Source organism: Sorghum bicolor, chromosome 2 (assembly GCF_000003195.3).
Source record: "Sorghum bicolor cultivar BTx623 chromosome 2, Sorghum_bicolor_NCBIv3, whole genome shotgun sequence".
Classification (NCBI taxonomy): domain Eukaryota; kingdom Viridiplantae; phylum Streptophyta; class Magnoliopsida; order Poales; family Poaceae; genus Sorghum; species Sorghum bicolor.
Genome location: NC_012871.2, coordinates 12,747,008 through 12,768,672, shown reverse-complemented (window position 1 = coordinate 12,768,672; position 21,665 = coordinate 12,747,008). Strand labels below are relative to the sequence as shown.

General features: G+C 41.8%; 2 protein-coding genes across 2 annotated transcripts; one reads left to right on the top strand and one right to left on the bottom strand.

The window, feature by feature from the left end:
* On the top strand, window positions 9,595-11,498 carry LOC8057285 (F-box/FBD/LRR-repeat protein At1g13570). Its single transcript, XM_021453926.1, has 3 exons — window positions 9,595-10,605; window positions 10,698-10,832; window positions 10,973-11,498. Exons 1-3 carry the CDS (start codon window positions 9,652-9,654, stop codon window positions 11,369-11,371), a joined length of 1,488 nt encoding a protein of 495 aa, XP_021309601.1. The 5' UTR covers window positions 9,595-9,651; the 3' UTR covers window positions 11,372-11,498.
* LOC8084618 lies at window positions 15,113-16,001 on the bottom strand. Its single transcript, XM_002459658.2, has 2 exons — window positions 15,404-16,001; window positions 15,113-15,316 (listed from the first exon to the last, which is right to left on the bottom strand). Exon 1 carries the CDS (start codon window positions 15,875-15,877, stop codon window positions 15,482-15,484), a length of 396 nt encoding a protein of 131 aa, XP_002459703.1. The 5' UTR covers window positions 15,878-16,001; the 3' UTR covers window positions 15,113-15,316; window positions 15,404-15,481.

The following is a 21,665-nucleotide window of genomic DNA, read 5'->3' as shown; positions in this document are numbered from 1 at the left end:
ACGAAGGCAGAAGGAGGGGAGGGGGAACCAGGCCGGTGCTGCGCATTGCTGGGCCAAGCCAGAGGGGGAAAAGGGAAGGGAAGGGCTGGGCTTTCGGGCCAGAAAGAGGGGGGGGAAAAGGTTCTGTCTTTCTTTGTTTTTTCTATTTTCCTTTCTTTCATTTCCAAAGTCATTTTCAAATCCATTCTAAAATCACTTTGAAATACTTTTGAACTTTAGTAAAACCACTCAGCAAAATAAAAATGCATAAGCATGAGTGCACAAAAATGTTGCTACACTCTATGATTAATTTTAATTTGACCTAAAATATTATTTTTCCTATATTTTTATGAGCACAAAATACAAAATTAAATCATTTTTCTCCTATTTCAAAAGTTGTAAATTTTTGGGTGTTACAAATCTACCCCCCTTAAAATGAATCTCGTCCTCGAGATTCGGATGAGACACGGATTCCAAAAGAGAAACAAGAATAAGATATTGATCATTATTTCAACTTGACAACTTGTATCCCAGATGCAAGCACTTATGTTTCGGGATTACAACTTGTGAACAAAACTTCCATAAGATGTCTATTATTCGTAATTGCTCACTGTCCATCTTGACTACCAACTTTTCAACTTATACAACTCGAAGACATGATATCTCGGCATGGATATGCCTCCTCAGGTAGGAGTGGACCACCTTGATACTCAATTCTTTTCCCTGATGGTGCAGTTAAGAATATTTTCCACTGGGTAGCATAGATCACTGCCTTGTGTGCACATAACCATCCATTGCCAAGAACCAAAGGAATATTGAGTGACTCTAGCACAATGAGGTTTACAGTGAAGTTTTCCTTCTTTATGACAAGATTGATATTTGAGCAAACCTGATCTGCCTGTATTTCTCCCATTGGGGTTTGAACTAACAAAGGCTTTCTCGTCGGACACTTCACCCGTTCGATTGTCTTTACCAAGTCAGCGGAAATAAAAGAATGTGAAGCACTTCGGTCAAACAGAGCAAAAACTAGTACTGAGTCCACTTGAATATAGCCTCCCACCACTTTGGTGGCTCCTTGAATGTTATGCATATCCACATTGTTCAGTCTTCCATTGATATAATTTCGCTGTACTTTATTTCCGAGAGCAGGCTTCTTACGAGCTTTCCTTTTACGCTTCCGTCGTTGTGGATTTTGATTTGATTCATTGTCAACTTGCTCCTCAATATTATTTAGATAACACTCAGCTTTGTCATACTCATAGCATCTTTCTTCAAAGGCAAGATGATCATAATCTTCCCACCTATCCATGAGAGGTGTCATATTGTGCTCCGGATTCATGGGACACTACACTCCCTGTCATCAAGTGACCAACGTCAGTAACACGGCAAGGATAGATGATCATAACCATAGAATATCTTAGAAGACAATTATCACTCCAAGCTAGTCTTAAAATGCAACACTCGTGATATCAAGGTACTACCCCCCTTAAAATTGGGTTGATTGGGGACACTAGGGACTAGTTCTCCTATCCTTTTTGGACGCCACACATCATAGTCTTTTACATTCGTGGTACCGAGTCTCTTGTTCCAACATTATCCAATTCTTCTCCATATAACCCCTTTATTTAGGCTACCCCCCTTAATAAAGGTCATCTAGGGGACACAAGAAAGGTAGCTAGCATGTTTTCCAGACAAGTTAACTAACATTGAGAACTTATGACATCCCAAAGAGCTTTTGTGCAAGAGACAAACATGTATCCTGAAATTTTTCCGCGATATGAAAAACACCAGCATAGAAAAACAGGTATAACTCCCATTCTGTTAATCCAATAGAGTTGTAGCTTATACCGTTAGAAAGATTATGAAATTCCCTACAACTTTCCTGTAGAAGACGTCCTTAGGTTCTGTATTTAGGCTCAGGTAAAACAGCCAAACATAATATCCTTCCTGATAATATCCCAGCAAGGATGCAGTAAATTCCAGAAATTATATCTCGAGCTCCTTAACTCATCTGGAGATGATCCTTATATTGTTGAAAAGCTTATGAAATCCTCTACAACTTTCGTATACAACTCTTTCCCAGATTCTGAAGTTAATTCAGCCGAAATTAGGAAATTCCAGATCTGTCCAGATTTTGAAACAGAAAAGAAACATCCAAGTTTAAATGTCATATCTCAGGTTCTACTTGTCCAATAATGTTCCAGCTTATACCGCTGGAAAACTTAGCAAATTGTCTAATACTTTTCTATAGAACACTTTTCCAAATTCTATAGTTATATATGTCCAAACAGTAAGCAACCGAAACTGGTCCAGATTCTTGACAGCACAGTTGTATCCTGTTGTGATTTTTGTAACTTCCAAACCATAACAGCTATGAGGGTGATTCTTGTGGTCAGAGAAAGATCTTGGAGTCTAGTTGTTTCCAGAAAAGTTTAGTAAAATTTGCACGATCAGATCTTGATATACACTATGATTATTGCAGACTGCTCCAGAAATCAGCAAAAGACAGAAACAGGATGTAACCAAACCCAACTACTTATGTCATTACTCCGTATGCCTTAGTTCTATAAACTAAATGAAATTGTGAAGAACTTCACAAAATCATTACACTCATTACAAAGATCCAAATCAAACATAAACATAATAACAAGCAATTAAGCATTAAAGGTTCACTAGGCACACAACTCAACTTTCGCTACTAGCGTTTTTATTACACCAGGGGACACGGACACCTATATCTTAGACTTAGTGTGGTTATCTTCACGATGCATCTGTTGCTTCTTTTGTGGACAAGAGCTTATATAATGTCCTTCTTGTTGGCAGTGATAACACCTTCTCTTAGCTGGTTCCTCTGTGATGTTATTTTCCACTGAAGTGTTGTTCGGTGTGTTATCAACTTGCATACTCTGATGGTTTATCTTTGCCTGGTTAGATTTCTTTCTACATTGCTTGATCCTCCGAGGTTGAAACTCTCTATAAGTAATTGTCCACCCATCTATGCATACCTCATGAGCAGTGGGATTAGCTTGGGGAATTTGTTCATCTCCAAGGTTTGAGTTTTCCTGACGAGGATTTGAAGCTACATGTGACATCTTGGGATTTGGGTGTTGATCACTTCCCAATCTCGGCTCTAGTGCTTTTGCCTTCCTCTTCTTATCCTCATTAGTCACACAGATTGGTTTTGTCTTAACTTCCTTCTTAGATGACATATTCCGAAGACAAGGAAGACCATAATGCTCACAACAGTGGCATTGATCCTGATATCCTGATGTATTACTCCCAACGCTTCCATGATTTCTCATATTTTTCCAAGCTTCTGCTACTTGTCTCCTCACGGGTCCTGAGATACGTTGTTGAGAGTTCTTATTCTGAGTTATTCCTTCCACTACTTGTGTTTGCATGGCTAGAAGCTTCTCCATGTCGAATGCTTTTACGGTTGGAAAATCTGGGTGCTTTCGTTCCTTCTTGTCAAAGGTCTCCTCGTTATGACCCATCTAAAGAGACAAAGAGAGAGGATTTAGAATAGAGACAAGATTTTATAAAAGAACTAGGCAAGAGGTAAGCATAACTTTTAGCAACTATCAAGGTCAAGGAGAAAAGCAAGAAGTAAGCAAAGATAGAAGCATGCCAAAACGTCCAGTTCTAACTAGGCTTGCGTCCTACAGTCAGCATTGCTTTGATACCACTTTGTAATACCCGATTCTAAGGACAAAACCAGATATACACTATATATGAGTTTTAGAAGTCAATTCTCATATATAGCCACAAATAAGGGGTAATATCAAAAGACAATGCATGAATTATATAACGTACTTAGTATAAAAGAGATAACCTTAAGGAGCAAACAACGGAAGATAACTCCAAACTTCGGGTATTAACTTCACTCTACAGGATCCAACTGACTGGTTGACCACAAGCCTAACACATCTCCTGAAGTGTGGGGGAAATAGCAAGAGTGAGTCCATGTCGAACTCCACAAGTATAGCAACTAGATTGTATAGCTCCCACAATCTCATGATCAATATGACATAAATAATGTAAAGCATTAAATAATAAATAATGAGCATATTTAACACATAGGAATCATTATCGTCGCAGCAAGAATCCCCAAGGCCGCTCCTGACCGTGAGCTCGGCTAGTATACTAGTTTTTAACCCTCTGCAGAGGTTGCACATCTTTACCCATGAGTCATGATTTACCCTTTCGCCCGAGGTAGCTAGTCTCTTAACCCCCTTCCTAGGGAGGTCGGCAGGGATCACTATGAAGTCTTTCAAAGGTTCGTCTAACAAGTTAGGGCCGCTTGGTTTCATTAGTCAGTCCGTGTGATTCACCCGCAGGAATCCACGGTCTGCTATTCCCCAACTGCGCCACAACGGGTAACCGCTAACGAGCTAGAAAAGTTACTCATACTTAACTAAAGCCAGAGCCATTATAGCCCTCATGGTTGCACTGTTGTCCCGGTTATCACTTACAGATAAATCATCAAGTGGCTAAAGAGTCATTTTTATCATTTATTACTTAACATTAATCTAGTCACAGGATCATGGTCACAGAAATAAAATCCAAATGCTATACTTGCCTTAATCCAAATGCTCTTGCTTATCCTTTTGTTTCTGCTGGTCTCACTTGTTGCCAAAGCTTTGATCTTGATCACTGAAGTATTGTTCACCGTCTAAACTCGATCATCATCACACAAACAATCGGGAATAACATACACGAAGCAAACAAGGCTATAATTAGAACAGTACACCAATCATATGAAAACAGTATGAAAAGTTTATAAAAAGATTCTACGCATCGCTACGATTTAATAGACGTAAAGATCACGAAAATCGGAGCTAAAACGGAGAAGATCTGAATTTTCCGGGATTTTCTATAGATAAATAATTAATTAAATGCTACTGCGAAAATAAAAAGTTTCAAAGCAGAGATTTAATACTTCTAACATGCAGATCTCGTAAATACGAATCTAACAAAATTTGAATGGGTCGAAACGGAATTAAAATGAATATTTTATGGCTAAAACAAATTCAGTGGCAGTTTTGTAAATTCCGAAATCGTATTTTGGATTAAACCGGAATAGATTACGCTTTCCAACCTGAGAAGGCGTATTCCACAAAACCTGCTTTGGACTGCGGGTTCCATATTTAAATACACCAGGGGCTCTTTAGAAAGATGTCCAGGCCGAAAGGGTATGGACGAATATGGGCCGTTGATCTTGGATCGGGTTGCTCAGATTAGATCGGAGAGAGGGGAAGAGAGAGCGCCGTCAGTTCCTGTAGCCCGACGGCGGCGCCATCGCCGGAGGCTCGCCGGAGTTGGGCGATTTGGCGATTCAGCGCACGATTCGATGAACCAAAAGCACGGGAAGGTAGAGGAGGGCACCGCGAACTTACTCAGGGACTTATCGCGGCCAGAGAGGGCTCGTAGCGAACCGGCTCCGTGCTATGGCGGATAGCGAGTTCCCTGTGAACTTCGGCAACCTGAGACAAGCAAAACAAGGCATGACTTCGAGGGAGGAAAAGCTCGGTGGCTTCGCAAGCACGCAAATAAGCTCGGCAAGGCACTTACAAAGGAGCTAGAATCACAGACGATGGCGTTCTTGTTGGCTGTTGAACCTCGGATTGGCGAGATCCAACACGGCGACGGGGAGCTGCGAGGTTGGCTACAAACGCGTATAGATGGAAGAGATGGTCGCAGGGGGTTCGCCTAGGGCTAAAAAGGACTCGGGAAACCAAATCCCGTAGAAATCGGGGTTGAACCAGATTTGGCGGCTCCCTGCGTGAGTCCTGCTCGGTCACGACATGAGGAAGGGGAAAGGACTGACACGTGGTCCCTACTGGTCAGTGAGAGGGGAAAGGAGGAGGGTGCCCGCATTGCTTCCTGGGCTGGCCAGGCTTCGCGGCCCACGAAGGCAGAAGGAGGGGAGGGGGAACCAGGCCGGTGCTGCGCATTGCTGGGCCAAGCCAGAGGGGGAAAAGGGAAGGGAAGGGCTGGGCTTTCGGGCCAGAAAGAGGGGGGGGGGAAAGGTTCTGTCTTTCTTTGTTTTTTCTATTTTCCTTTCTTTCATTTCCAAAGTCATTTTCAAATCCATTCTAAAATCACTTTGAAATACTTTTGAACTTTAGTAAAACCACTCAGCAAAATAAAAATGCATAAGCATGAGTGCACAAAAATGTTGCTACACTCTATGATTAATTTTAATTTGACCTAAAATATTATTTTTCCTATATTTTTATGAGCACAAAATACAAAATTAAATCATTTTTCTCCTATTTCAAAAGTTGTAAATTTTTGGGTGTTACAAGTCGTGACCCCCGGGCAAATGGGAATCACGACTTGGAGTGAAAGTGCACACATCTGTAGAGTGTAAAACTGATATATCAGCCATGCTCACGATCACGAGCGGTCCAGACTCTCACATGATGAGCAAATTAGAATCACATGAAACTTGGTGAAGGAACTTGGTCGAGGTTGCTACCTCGTGCTTTGGTGGAATGGCTATTCCGTCTTGGCAGGATTGCTATCCTGTGTTCTTAATTGGGATTGCTATCCCATGACCTTAATGGGGTTGCTACCCCGAGTTACTATCTGAGGTTGCTACCTCAGAGATCTTAATAATAATAATTATAAAGGTGACTAATAATATTGTTAATTTACCTTCATCTAAATAAGGGTTGGGATGTTCTACTCACAACTAGTAATAGGTTGTTTTAATAATAAAGTTGTAATAAAAGTTTACCAACTAGAAAGCTCACCTGCAGTCAAATAGTGTCAGCTTTTTCTTTGATTAAGCCCTGCATGTCATACATTTTCTACCTGTACTTGTTGAGTTCGACATGAACTCACCCTTGCTATTTCCCCCACACCCCAGTGTGCAGTAAAGTGCTGCTCAGGAGAAGGACAGAGATGTTATGGATTTTTTTCTAGAAGTTTATCAGAAGTGCTTGGCGTACGTAGCCCCCAGTTAGCCGTCCCTGAGAAGAATGGAGCCTAAGAAGTTTAGCTATTGTTTCCACGTGCTCTGATGTTTGTAAGTGTTATTATAAATATGTTTTCCGCTATATATAACATTGTTTCTGATAGTTATATTCTTCTGTTGTATGTGTGGACTTCCTGGACACACATATGACGACTCTGGTCTTATTTTTAAAACTAGGGTGTGACAGAGTAGCATCGGACGCTAAGGTGCGTCCAACGCCTAAGCACCGCGGTGTCTAACACCCCTAATAGTAGCAGATTTCAGAGCCTAATGACTCTAATTCTTTGGGGGTTTATAAATACTTGGTGACCGACTCAAGGATGTTCCTCTTAGCACTTTGGCATACTTGACATCCTTGTGAGGCTAAGCAAACACCTCTCACTCTTTTCCTTCATAGATTCGTCATCTTTGTGAGATTAGGAGTGATTTCAAGTGTATGTGCATGAGTGATTACACCTTGTGGCACTTGGGGTCATTGTGACTACAGAGTTCTTGTTACTCTTGGTGGTTGCCACCACCTAGATGGCTAGGAGCAATGGTGGAGTTGTGGCAAAAGTTGGTGATTGTTCTTCGCCACCTCTGGTGATCTTGTGAGGGGTGTTGTGTCTTTCCCAGTGGAGTGCCAAAGGTAACTCTAGTAAATTGCTCGTGTCATTGAGTTACCTCACTTGTGGGTAGATTCTTGCAGTGTTCAATTGTGTGGACGAGGTTCGTACAACATCACTAAGCCGCTGAACCACCAAGTGTTGGTCGACACAACGAGGACTAGCGTGCCAACAAGCACGTGAACCTCGAGAGAAGAATTGTGTCTCTCCATTGTGAGTGTTGGCTGCCATACCGCTACGTTGGCCACCGCCCCTAGCACCGAGTGACCTCCTAGCTATCTACAAGTACCCCTGTGCTCTCTAGTGCTATAAAAGGAGGCCTCCGAATCTTGAATCGAACATCTCGACTTCAAGCTCAACATACTTACACTCAGTAGCACAGCTTAGCTCTTTTGTTCTAGCGCTAGCGCTAGCTCTAGCTTAGCTTAGCTCTTCTAGCTCAGATGTAGTAGCTAGCTAGCTAGAGGAGAAGAGTCGAGTGAAGCTTCTGCCTCGGAGTCTGGAAGAGTCTTCTAGAATACTCCTTTATATCCCTCATGTCCTGCATAACCATTGTCACGTATTTCTAGCGTTGGGATTGACAATTCCGCTAAGTAACGCTAACAAATATCAACAGTTGCTGAGTCGACTACCCTGACACAAATAATCGAGGAAGGCAATTGGTCCAACTGCCTCGGAGGCCTATTTTGAAACGCCTCGCAAAAGATTTTGTATAGTAATATGTGTCCCGCATTGATCCTAGTAGGTGTAGATTGTGTTTACCTCACGCATGCAACTTGGTTCTAGGCTCCTGATCAATGCCGGAATGGGACGACTATGACCCAAGAGAGGGGGCGGAGTTCTGTTCGCTTGTCTAAGCCGTACTTTTTCTACCAGCCAACATTGTTTTTTCTCGTAATAAATCAGCGAATAGTATTTTCAGCCATGACTTTTTAGACCAGCGAAAGATAAAAAAAGGAGAGAGAATGTAGGGTCGGTTTTTCTGGTTGGACTAAAAGGGAGGAAGAGGAAAGATTTTTTTTCATTTCCAAAATTTTCAAGCTCGCTCAATCCATCCCATGGGAATTTATTCTATGCTCAAATAAAATGAAATGCACTAGCAGGAATGCAACAAAAATATTTCTAGCACTTATATTTTTATCTAAATTTATAAAATTTATTATTTGGACTAATTGAATCATGAAAAAATAAACAAAATAAGGAAAACAATTCAATATTCAGAAGAATAATTTTTAGGGTGTTATAAAACCTCTCACCCAATGATCAAAGTCTGCGCTCTATGTGGCGATGGCGTGGAACGACATGGAAAAGCTTGTCAAGTAGAGCTTGGTGCCAAGAAAGACATTCTATGGGTTGTGTGCATAGAAGAGAGGGGATGAAAGGGGATAACAACCGAAGTTCATGCTCTCAAGAAGGGCTTCTGGTAGCCCAACATATTGGATATAGCCAATTCATCATCCAATATATTGGATATAGCCAAATCATCATCCAGTCAGACTGCTCAAAAGTGGTAGAGACAATGAAGCAGAGGTGGTAGAGACAATAAAGCAGAGTGGATTTTTTAGCAAACAACTGATACCAATATATGATGAATGTAATTCAGATGCTTTGGCAGGATGTCCCTTTTATTTCTACTGAGCACAGTAATTGAGATATTAATAAAAAAAGTGACGGGGAGGTGTGAAACATATGCCACACACTTCGTATAGATTTTTAATGCCATATTTCCATCCTGTCAAAAAAAAAAAATGCTATATTTCCATAGATCTTTTTAGTCAAAGTCGTGGATGTGAAACCGTATCAACGTAAAGACACCTAGTTATCATCGGAGTATTCTACTTTATTACAAAAAAAATATTTCATTGTTTGCACGAATTTTAGTAAATTAATTAATTATTACATGCATTGCCAAAAAAGAAAATAAATAAATTACAAAACGACCTTTAAATTCTTTGGGCCGAATCCAGTCGCTAGTGGGCTAGCTGGGCCGTCAGTGTGCGTTTACTATTTCAGAGCAGCCTTGGCTCCTCTCGCCACTCTCCCGAAGCAAGCATCCCGAATTTCTCCCCCATTCGCCGTCGTTCAATGGCGACGGCTCGTAGACCCAAATCCAAGAAACCTCGGGTGGCGGCGGAGGGCGGCGGTGGCATCGGGGGCCACGAAGAGCCGCCGGAATTCTTGGCCGGAGGACCCGACCTTATCAGCGACCTCCCGGACGCCATCCGCGCCACCATCATCTCCCTACTCCCCACCGATGACGGCGCCCGGACTCAAGCCTTGTCCACGCGGTGGCGCCACCTCTGGGGCATCTCGCCTCTCAACCTCTGCGACGGCGACATTAGCGGGTCCAGCCGCGACATCACGGCCATCGTCTCCCGGATCCTCTCCTCGCATCGCGGCCCCGTCCGCCGCCTCTCCCTTGGCTGGCCCTGGTCCCTCGTCATGTACCCCGACCTAGACTCCTGGCTCCGGTCCCCCGCGCTCGGCAGCCTGCAGGAGCTCGAGCTGTGGCGCGGGTTCACGCGTCCGGGCCCGATGCCGCCGGCCGCATTCCCGTTGTCATCCTCCCTCCGCGCCCTCGTCCTCAGCGGCGGCTATGGACCGTTTTGCGACGACGGTGATTTCCTCAACTTTCCTGCGGATGACGTGGATAGGATGCGCTTTCCCAACCTCAAGCAGCTAACGATCAAGTGTGTCATCATCGCGGAGAGCGCGCTCCACACCCTGCTCTCCAAATGCCCTGTGCTTGTGAGCTTGGTACTGAGCCAAAATGTGGGCTTTCGTCGCCTCCAGATTAGCTCCCCTAACCTTCGAAGCTTTGCTGTTTCGGATGACCGTCTAGACCTGTGGGATCCTGAAAGGCTGAAAGAAGTCATTATTGAGGATGCGCCTCTCCTACAAAGGTTCTTCACCCGATTCGAAATTTTTTCTGAAAGTGAAGGTCTATCAGTTCGGATATCTGGCGCGCCCAAACTTGAGTTCTTGGGGTCGCTCACACATGACATTACAACACTTGAGCTTGAGACTGCTATTTTGAAGGTGTCTAGTTTGTAACTTAATGTGCCATCCTCTTATGTTTATACAGCTTCTATTTCATGCTCTTACTGTTGATACCCAATGTTTTAATTCAGGAAACTGTGTCTGTGAACTCAACAGCGGTGGTGCGATCAGTGAAGGTTTTGGCTGTGCACATGTCCCCTCCTAGTATCGATGATGTTATTGGCCTTATGAAATGTTTTCCCTGCTTGCAGAAACTATATGTCAAGGTAGGTAACGAATGTTTCCCACCAGCCACCATTTTTTTTATTCTTGTTCCCAACTGCTCTGTTCCATTTTTATCATCCTGTTGGATCTGTCTTCATGTTGAATCATGATTGACAAAAAATCTTTTCTGCTTCATATTCAGGTTTCTCTTAAGGATAGGTCAAAAAGGGTGCAGCATCATAATCCACTTGATTATCTCGAATGCCTTGATCTCCATCTGAAGAAAGTAGTATTGATGGATTATCAAGGGATGAAGAGAGACGTGGAATTTACCAACTTCTTTCTTTTGAATGCTAAAGTGCTAGAAATTGTGGAATTAACAACCCAGCGTCGGTGTGATTCTAAATATTTGACTGAGCAGCTTGCAAAACTGCAGTTGAAGAACAGAGCTTCTAAGGATGCTCAAGTTCACTTTCTTATGTGTATTATTAGCCTTCGCCATGCAAATGATTTTATGGACATCAGGCATCTGCATGATATGAGTACTGTTGATCCCTTTGATCCGTCATTGTGTAGCTGCAGATGTATTCAGTTCCTCTAAGCTGGTGTCCTACGCCTGTTTTCTGTAAACTTTAGAAGGTATCTTACATTCAGAAGAAAACCATACTATCTCTGATAAGCTATATTCTGCTAACCATTAATCTATTGTTGCAGCTAGTGCTTAGATATCTGTTATCTCGTTGTTATGCATGTCTTAATTCCATCCTTTTACGTCTTTTCTTTTATCTTTTTACATGAGAATGTCTGGACTACAGTGTCTGCAATCGTGCTCTGCTTTTCCTACTGTAAAACCTAGAATACGATTTTATATTCTGAGCATCCATACTATAGTTTATTGCATTTGATGGATTAATGGATGAGATTAGGGCTCGCTCCCATCTGCTTCTTCTGTCTCTAAAGATTAGAGTCATCGACACGATTCCAGTCCAATGCTGATAAAGTCCTGCTTTCCAGTTCTGGAAAGCAAGTGATTGATTAGTTCCATTGGTATATTGGCTTCAGCTTCCAGTCTACATTATTTATATCAAAATGATCTGGTGTCTTTAGTGCGTCAGTTGAGCCATATTCGAGGCTCTATCAGCAATGTGCTGTTGTTTTTCAGATTGTGCAATCATGGACTAGACCCTGTTTAAGGCTGCTTTTAGGTGCTCAAAAATCATATAAAAACTATATTTCTGTAGTAAACTTCAGTCCTTTCTTTTGGTGTAAAGATCATGTTTACATCTCTTCTACTTTTAGAGACATGACCATTGTTAGATCATGCATTGATCCCCTGATTGTGTACATAATGTTACATTTTTGTGGACCTATCTTCTAGGACAAAAAAGGAGAGAAAAATTCTAGTATCTCTTATATAATCCTAAACCTCACTACAAGTCAATCTCAACATGCAAGTCATCCACGTCAGCAGCTCACAAGCACATGTAATTATGGCATGTATCTATTCATGCAAGTTATCTACATCGGTAAGCCACTCCACTAACATGTATTTACGGTGTGTTTGGTTCCATGAATATCCATGGATGGCACCTAGATATCCCTGGGCGAGGGTTATTTGGTTGAAGGGATATGATGGCCAATTGGCCATGGATATCGAAATATTCCCCCAACATGCTGGATATAGTTGCCCCTCAAAATATTCATCTCTTCCCTACTGGTGCCCGCTAGCGCGTAGGTGAGGAGTGGGAGCAGGGGCTGCGTCGACAAGATGGAGAGACAAATTTTACATTAAATATTTTCTATTTATCAACTAATCACTATTAATCACGTTGATGATAGCGTCTGATTATGAAATAAAATGAGGGTATATAAGTCTTTTATGCTCTCTTTTAATTTGTCTTAAAATTTCTAAAATGCACTATGTTACAATACAGGGAGAGTATATATGTTTCTGCTCTGCACATTTCAAAGGGGGTAACCTCACCACTTTAGGTAGGTGGTGAGTGCATTTGCTTTCTCCATCCTCATCCAATAGATATTCATCACTCTGTCCAAGAGATATGCATCCAACCAAATTAAAAATTGGCTCGTCCTATCTATCCAATCAAACAAATAGCATGGATATCCATGGATGACCATATCCCATCCACTCTTGTCTTCAAACCAAACACACCCTTATTATCCATATCAACATTTATCACACAATTCACTAAAATTTATTCATGATCCTCACAATAACACATGGAGTATACTTATAGTACAACTAATTTCTTGTGAATTTGTCGGTAACAATAGGTTTTCATGCATCCTGTCCCTACTATCAGAAAATTCTAGCACCCAATTGATAACCACACAGCCCAATTGACACCACACAGGTGCTGCACCTCATCAGTGGCGATCCATATCGCTTGCAGCAGCGTGGCGTGGCACTAATTGGGAGCGCGGCGATGTGGAGTGACTTGCAGCACATTGGTGTGGCAAGAAAATGGAGCGGATGGAGTCGCATGTGAGGATAACAGGAGGATGGCTGCATCATAACTTTGCATGCCGTAGGAGGCATCGCCCACACATAAACCTGAGAACAAACACGAGGGACCACACCGATGCCGACTCCTTGTAAAGAGTTTTGTTCAAATGATGCCGATTTATGGACGGAGGGAGTAACAGGCAATCGCTATCGGGTTGATTCGAACTCGAGACTGCGAAATTCATGTTCCCTCAAGCATACTAACCGACCTATACAACACATGTAACTAACGCCAGGGGTGGAGGACCAACATGGCATGCCATACCTTGTGTCTACCACACATATACCTTTTTACTACTTGTTTTCTTTCACTTTCTATTTTGCTACTTGTTGAAAAGATCTCTAGATTATCAAAACAAGACAATAGTTAGGCCTAGTCAATAGTGCACACGACATAGATTATCAAAAAACTCTAGAATCGTGGCATGCTTTGATCTTCCACATCTCAAGTTTAATCCGTCGTCCGCCACTAACTAATGATATTCTTCTAACTAGACAATTTTGAATTTTATATCATATATTTGACACTCCAAACGATATTAAATGAAAAAGTTATTAACTACAAAGTTGTGTAGATCTCGTTGATTCATAACTTAACTTTGATTTTCTCTCCATTTTTAATCATCTCAATTCTGACCTGAAAGCTTATGTATTGAATATTTGGACTTATAAACCATCTCAAATTAAAAAGTTATCAACTACAAAGTTTTAGAGCTCTTTAAATTATACAATTTTGATATAAAGTTTATCTTGATCTGATATCATATGAAAAATTATGATTTTTTTTTTGGGAAAAAAGTGTACCAATAGCTGGCAGTTTAAGGCACACCGACTAGGTAGTGTCCAGTTTGTGGTTTCAACTGACAGTAATAGGTCCGGTTGGGCCACCTACATTATCATTATCGGTTGAAGCCATGAAGCGATAGTGATAATCTATCACTGATAATGATACTCTATCACTATAGGTTCCAGAACAACTGCCAGTGATAGTCTGAAAACTAAGGTCTTTTCTAGCATAGTGTCTATAGCCTACTTGTGGCACCCATTGCTGCCTTGCCTCGTCACAAGCACTGAACGATCCACCGCCCCCAGCTATTTGTGTATGGCCAGAGGACATTGTAATTTTTCCCCAAAGCCCAAGTCCTAGCCCTAGCCCGAAGCCTGTCCGCCCTTTTGCTGCTGTGGGTGTTGCACACAGAAGATGCTTGGGCATCACACGACAAAGACGATGATGCAGCTCCCTCCACGCACATAAGGAGAACAAGCACAGTCTTAGTAGGGTTTCATGTCATAATTTCTAACACACACCCATATTTTGGAAACAACTCAAAAGCGCGAAAGTCTCTGTACTCTCATGAAATTTTTGTCTGCTCTCTCTTCATCAATACGTGTGGACTGACCTATCCCTCCTTATCTTTGTAAAGAATTCTGACCCTATAGTCAATCTTAATATAAATAATAGCTACCCACATGAACGCAGTCTTGACTCGGGAGGAACAAAACGAGAAAGATCGATCACGATGCACACACAAGCACGGAACTGTTCGCCTAAACGGCCGTTTAGACCGTTTAAACGCCGTATAAACGCTACACAGTGGTACACCGTTTCCGTTTAATCATCTGTTTAGCCCGTTTAATTGATCGTTTAGTAGTCCGTTTAATGGACTGTGTTTAGCCTGAATAATGGGTAAACGGTAGGTGACCGACTGTTTGCCGGCGTTAGGAAAACATTGGCACAGATGCCATGAATTGGGAAAAATATTTGTTATGTTTGTATGTACACTTCATCAGGTTGAATTGTCTCAAAGCTTGAAAGATATAAGGGTTGTACTTAGACAGGATCAAATAATATCAGATAGATAGATCATGCATGGACCCCTCTGAGTGTGTATACATAATTACATTTTTGTGGACCTATCATCTAGGACAAAAAAAGGAGAGAGAAATTCCAGGTGGATACACTACTAATTAATTTCTTGTGAACTTGTCAGTAACAACAGGCTTTCATGCACCATGTCCCTGCTATCAGAAAAGGAAACAATTTCGATGCACATTTTCCACGAAAAGAGGAAAAAAAAGAGATCACAAAAGAAGGATGGGACGTACGTGCATGACTTAGAGCGCGCAACACATGAGAAATCTGCGTGCATTAACACGCACACGAACAGCTTGCACACCGTCCTATCAGAAGGCAAAGATGGCGCCGGCGGCCGCCAGAGTGGCGCTGGCAACCGCAGCAGCGGCGGCGGGGCCGCGTACGGAAGCAGCGGTGGTGGCACTACTGCTATCGGGAGGACCCGGTGGCGCGAGCTCCGGCTCGGGCTCCGTCATGGTGGTGCCGATGGGCGAGCCCACGGGCGCCGCTTCATCGTCGTCCATGGCGTCGTCGGCGATGGGCCCATCGGCGCCCTCAAAGGATCCGATGGGGGTGTGTGCGATGGGCGTCAGGATGCTCGGCTTGGTGTCGGCGTCGTCAGGCGCGGAGTTGCCGGTGGGCGAGGAGTCGGCGGCCACCGCGGCGGCCCCCGTCAGGACGACGACGACGAGGAGCAGGACGACGCGGCGGGACACGGCAGCCATGGTGCGTGCACCGTGCGTGCAGTGCGCGAGAGCTTGCGGTGATCAGGCAGAGGCTAATTTTGGTGAGGATTGTTGCAGGTGGATGAAGAGAGGCATATGGACGCAGCTTGTACGAGTATATTTCTGGTAGGGCGTGCATGGCATGCGCGATCGGAGAAGGCGAGCGAGCGTGCGGCCAAACCGGCGATAGGTTTAGACAGAGACGGCAACGGGTGGAGGCGAGTTGACGTGAGCCTCATGTATATGTGGGCGGTGGAGAGGACACAACCTTCGTAGGAAATTATAAATTAATATAAGGGGGGTTTAAATTGAGGGCTAAAGTTTAGGGGTGTTGTATGAGGGTGTTATATCGACGAAACCTGAATTGTGCGTAGCATTATTATAGATTGTCCACGCTAGCCATAATCGACGCTAGCCATAGCACTAAGGATAGGGATGGTGTTTCAAATGGGTACTCGCAGAATGAACTACTTCCTCCATCCTTTTAAAATTTATACTCAAATATAATGCATTTTGGAGGACAAAACCTAGTTTTACATTAAATATTTTTTTATTTATCAACCAGTCACCACTAATTACGTTGATAATAGTATCTGATTAGGAAATAAAACGAGGATACATGCATCGTCTTTTACGTTCTCTCTTAATTTGTCTTAAAATTTCAAGAATGTGCTATATTATAGGACAAAGGGAGTAAATAGACAACTCATTTTCTCTTTTTTTTCATTTAGTTCATTAAGTTAGACTAGAGAAGAACCGTGAGTATACATTTGGAGCAGGAGCGGAGGGTAGTGGAGGCCAAACTGGGCCTCCACCCCCCTGGTTGACAAAAGTTTAATGGCCTATATAACTATAGCAGCTGAACTGTATATATCTACAATATGTCACCATGATTTGATACTGAAATGAATAATTTGGCCCCCTCTTGCTATTGAGCCACGCTCTGCCACTGATTTGGAGCACCATCCCTATCCTTACATAGGACAAGGATGATCAAGTAGCCTTGTTCCACTTCCATATCCTAATGACGATTATATTTGGTGCATTCGAATCTTCCACTTCCATATCCTCAATAACTTTGGTGCATTCAAATCTTCCACTTCCATATCCCCAATAACGACTTGTAATTTGAGTTAGATATGTAAGAGTTTGTTAATAAGAAAAAAGTCAAACAAAAAATTAAGCTTATTTAGTATCGTGCATTTGTACTCTGAAAGTAACATACCAGCTAGGTAGTTTAGGTTTTCTTTTGGTTCTTCAATTATTGAAAATGATGTAAGATGACTTATCATTTGAATGGTTGCAAATACCTCTTAACATACCATCCTATGATTCAACCACTCATCTCCCATTTTATCCTGAGACTCGATCTTGACAACCTTCACTACAACAAACCTATTAATACATAACAATTCAATTTCGTCGCAGATCGCTAAATAACCTTCAGAAATATCATCTATGATGGTTTTAGATATTGTCATGTATTGAGCGTCATAGATTGATGTGTGTGATGGTTGCTCGACACTAATATGGACACTAATGTTAGCGCTGATGTGGATGCTAACATCAGCATTCACATGGACACTAACATCATTCTAGCTCATTTTTGCCAATCTCATATTGATATAACACGCATCACATGCAACAAATAAAGTTTTCATCCAACACTAATTCCAATACAAAGTTTCATGCTTTCACCCAACAATAGATCACATACAAGTTTTTATCAAACAAATAAAAACCATAATTAATATTGAGACTATATCATTTATGTCCAATCGTCTTCCACTATATTGTCCATCCTCCAAACTACACTAAATTTCCATTTAATCGATTTTTCACCCTGCAATAAAACACAACACAAATGTAAGCCCATATGTTAATGTTAAAACATTGTATATCAAACACTAACATTATTGATACTTAAAGAAGCAAATGATCTACCAGAGATAGACACAAACTGATTTTTATTTAACTTCCATTTGATCTGTCACATGCACGAAAACATAGTGTTTATTTAGGGCTACTACAATTGTATTTATCGAACTTTATAAGCTAAATCATTATTGAATGCTTTAGTGGTACCTAAATGAATAGCAGTCAAAGAACAAATCTTAACATCCTGGCCTAGGGCTTAATAGGATTAATAAGATACTTATACTAACAAGTTGCAACTTTTTTCGGAAGCCTATCTCTAAAGAACTCTAAGGTTTAGCGTGCTTGGCCTAGAGTATTTTTAGGATGGGTGACCGACGGAGAAGATTTTTAGGATGGGTGACCGACGGAGAAGTTCGTCTAGAAAAGACTGATGTTGGTCTATAAGGGCAGTCTATATCCTATAGATAAGCTGCTAGATGTAGACACTCGCGGTTTCATGGGCGCTTGTGTCGCAGTTGCGCAGACATGATGCGTATGGCTGGTGTGGACCCAGAGTGGTCACACAACATGGCACATGCGCTAGCACTTGACACATGGACGTGGCTAAGAGGGGACGTTTCTGGCTTGGGGTTGACTGACGAGGACGTCGGTCTCTTAAGAGGGTGAGGATGTAACATCTGGCCTAAGGATTAATAGGATACTTATACTAATAAGTTGTAATTTCTTTTTCAAAAGTCTATCTCCAAAGAACTCTGAGATTAGGCATGCTTGGTCTAGAGCAATTTTTGGATGGGCGACCGATCGGAAAGTTCTTTCTGAGTGCGCACGAGTGAGGACAAAGTGTGCAGTAAAGACTGGTATTGGTTTGTAAGTACAATTTAGATGTAAGTGGCCCAACTTTGAAGAAGCGGGACGTTACAAAATCATTCAATGGATGAACCAAATTTGATTAGCACAGATAGAAAGATTAATGAGAATAAAATGGTATATAGTTTTTATCAACTATGTTAGCTAAGCCAACGACAAAAGAGAAATTATAGCTAAGAAAATCATTTCTACTATGGTGGTTGCAACCGGTAAAATCAAGATCAACTCAATGAGGCGAAAAACCAATACAAATTGTTTGTGTTCTATCGGTCTGAACCATCTTTATAGCAAGAATACTAAGGTCAATACAATTTCTAAAAGAAGGATCAACTCTCACACCACTAATGAAATTATTATGTTGGCCCCCAAGCTGGCCCCAAATATGATCACGATCATATTGGGAGAATCAATATCAAATCCTAGCATGTTCAATTAGTTTCTCATAATCATAATTGGCAAATGAATTCTTTGGATCTAATAGTATGCATCCCAGTAACTACGAAGACCTTTAATTCAACAATAACTTGGTCATGCACCGCATTAAATATCTTAGTTTTGAAGTGACGGTACTAGGTGACCTGCTGCCCTCCATGACCTCTTGAATGACCTCGAATAGTTATTTTATCCTCCATATCAGGGATAAAGATCTGTGATGGATCACACAAAACTCTTTTACTTCCTCAAATACCTCCTTTACCAATTATTGAGAAATCTATAATTTTAGATTCTAATTATAACGAAAACTCTACAAAGGGCTGAAATTGAAAACTCCCAAATTATTAGCAAAGAATTAGAGTCAAGAGAAATACCTTTCGGGGCACTGCAGCGGCCGGCAGGGCCGAGTGGGTAGCACCGGAGGGTGAAGGCCCGAGAGACGGAGCAATGCTCTGTATGTCGGTGGAGTAGCGGGTGACAACTGATGGCACGCAAGCAGTGAGCAGTGATGCAAGCAAGGAGTAATATACCTTTGTCCCTTACTGGGTGCTCTAGTAGATTTGTGTGTACACAACTAGATTAATATGATATAGCTAGTGTAGACGCGATGTCTAGGCTATATGATTATCTATGTTTGTTGCTTGCCCCATGAATTATTTGTGGTAGTGATCAGGTCACTACTACAAGATTTGTTTTGGGTGGCATTGACATTTTTTAATGGAGGCGGACACTCTTTTTGCCCACTTCCATTATCTGTAGCCCGACTAGCCTCTCGAGAGACTGTCTCGGTTAAAGGTTATGGAGATGGTCGCCTTAATACGACCGCCTCGGTTAATCACCCATTAACCAAGGTGGCTGTAAATAAATTAACGAAGCAGTATACGTAACTTAACCACCTTGTTTAATAGCTATTAACTGAGACGGTCACCTTAAGCCAACCGCATCTATTAATCTTTTAACCGAGGCAGGCGCGCTACATCAATCGCCTCGGTTAATAGGCGATTAACGGAGGAGGTGGTCATCCTTAAGGTGTCTGCCTCCGTTATTCCTGTACCTATAAATGCGCCTAGCCGACACCCCTTCTTCGTCGTGGCTCCTCTTCCAATTTTTAGGGGTTTGAGCTCCAAAATCCTAAAAATTGAGCAATTTCTCTAGGGAGAAGTTTTGCCCTTTGTTTGTTGAGGGAGGACACTGCAAGAGATAGACACATGCTCTCGCATCTTCATTCCTCTCTCTCTTCATCCTTTGGGGCTCTAGATCTAGATCTAAATCCACCTTTTCATGGAGGAGAGAGAAAGCTGCTATTTCTTTAACTCTAGATCTACTCTTCTTTGTGGCTATTTATTTCTAATACTATTTTTTTGCTGCTTGTGTAAGGTTCGCAGGTATGACATGTCCAATTGGATGTACCGATGGTCGAGACTGGAGTACCTAGATCATGTGAGGATGTTTGTTGCCGCTATGAAAACTCATCGTGTGTGCCTGAATCGAATGACAACCACATGTTCGTGTTCGAAGTGTATGAACATGAGAGCCCACGAAGACAATGTAGTGCAATCTCACTTGATCAGGTTTGGTTTCTCCAAGGATTATACGGTCTAGACTTTTCACGGCGAAAAAGTAAATGTGAGTGGCATTGCATCTAGAGGGAACTCGTCCTCGGCAATGACCAATGCAGACCCTGTTAATGGGCACTAACCGAGGTGGTTGTCTTTAGGCGTCTGCCTCCTTTAATGCATTAATCCAGGCAGACAGGACAATCGCCTCCATAAATTCATGATTAACCATGATCTTTGATTGGAGGCAGTTGCAGTGCTTGCCTCCATTACCCTTTTTACCTGCCTCTATTAAGATTTCTGTAGTAGTGGGTGGTGACAGCCTATCGGTAGTCTACCATGTTTGGGAAAGTTATTAAAATTGTAGGGCCACTCCTATTGGGAGCCTTGGCACCCTTCACATCCACTACGAAAATAGTAGAATTCTCCTAGTGTTTTTAAGTAGTAATAAAACACTACCACTAGTCATAGCACATGAGAATTCTCATTAGAAGACATTTTATAGGGAAAATTTATGCTAAATTTTGAATACTGGAGAATCCCACCCCACGAGGAGAAGTAGAAAATTCTGTTTATGATCCCTTTCCATTATCATTTCTCATCTAGCTGAAACTGTTGCAATGTGTGTGAACACTGTTCTTGCATGCTATAACTTGTCTTGCTAAGTTAGAACCATATAAGTAGAGATAAATCATAGGAAGCATTTACTTACCCCCACCTAGCTATACCTTACTTGTATGTTTATTTGAGTTATCTTTGTCTTTAGTACCAACACTACTTTTCATTTATCGCTTACGCCCACTATACTTTGATATCTTAATTGAGGTATAACTAAGATATCTTATTTATGATTACTCTTAGCCACTGCCTTTTCTTGTGGTTAAAATAAATAATGATACCTTAGAATACTCCTAGGTGAAATTCTATAATGGTATTCTATGGACTTAAAGAATTATTCACTTAAGCATAAGAATTATCAACACATGACGAACCACCACCCCTACGTGGCAATGATCGATCTTTGAAGATGCATCATCTAACCCTATTGTGGG

Excerpts from the sequence above, each read along its gene's own strand:
- LOC8057285 (XM_021453926.1), top strand. The coding sequence starts at position 9,652 with ATGGCGACGGCTCGTAGACCCAAATCCAAGAAACCTCGGGTGGCGGCG. Across the intron at positions 10,606-10,697 it reads TTGAGACTGCTATTTTGAAG|GAAACTGTGTCTGTGAACTC; the intron begins GTGTCTAGTTTG and ends GTTTTAATTCAG. Across the intron at positions 10,833-10,972 it reads TGCAGAAACTATATGTCAAG|GTTTCTCTTAAGGATAGGTC; the intron begins GTAGGTAACGAA and ends CTTCATATTCAG.
- LOC8084618 (XM_002459658.2), bottom strand. The coding sequence starts at position 15,877 with ATGGCTGCCGTGTCCCGCCGCGTCGTCCTGCTCCTCGTCGTCGTCGTC.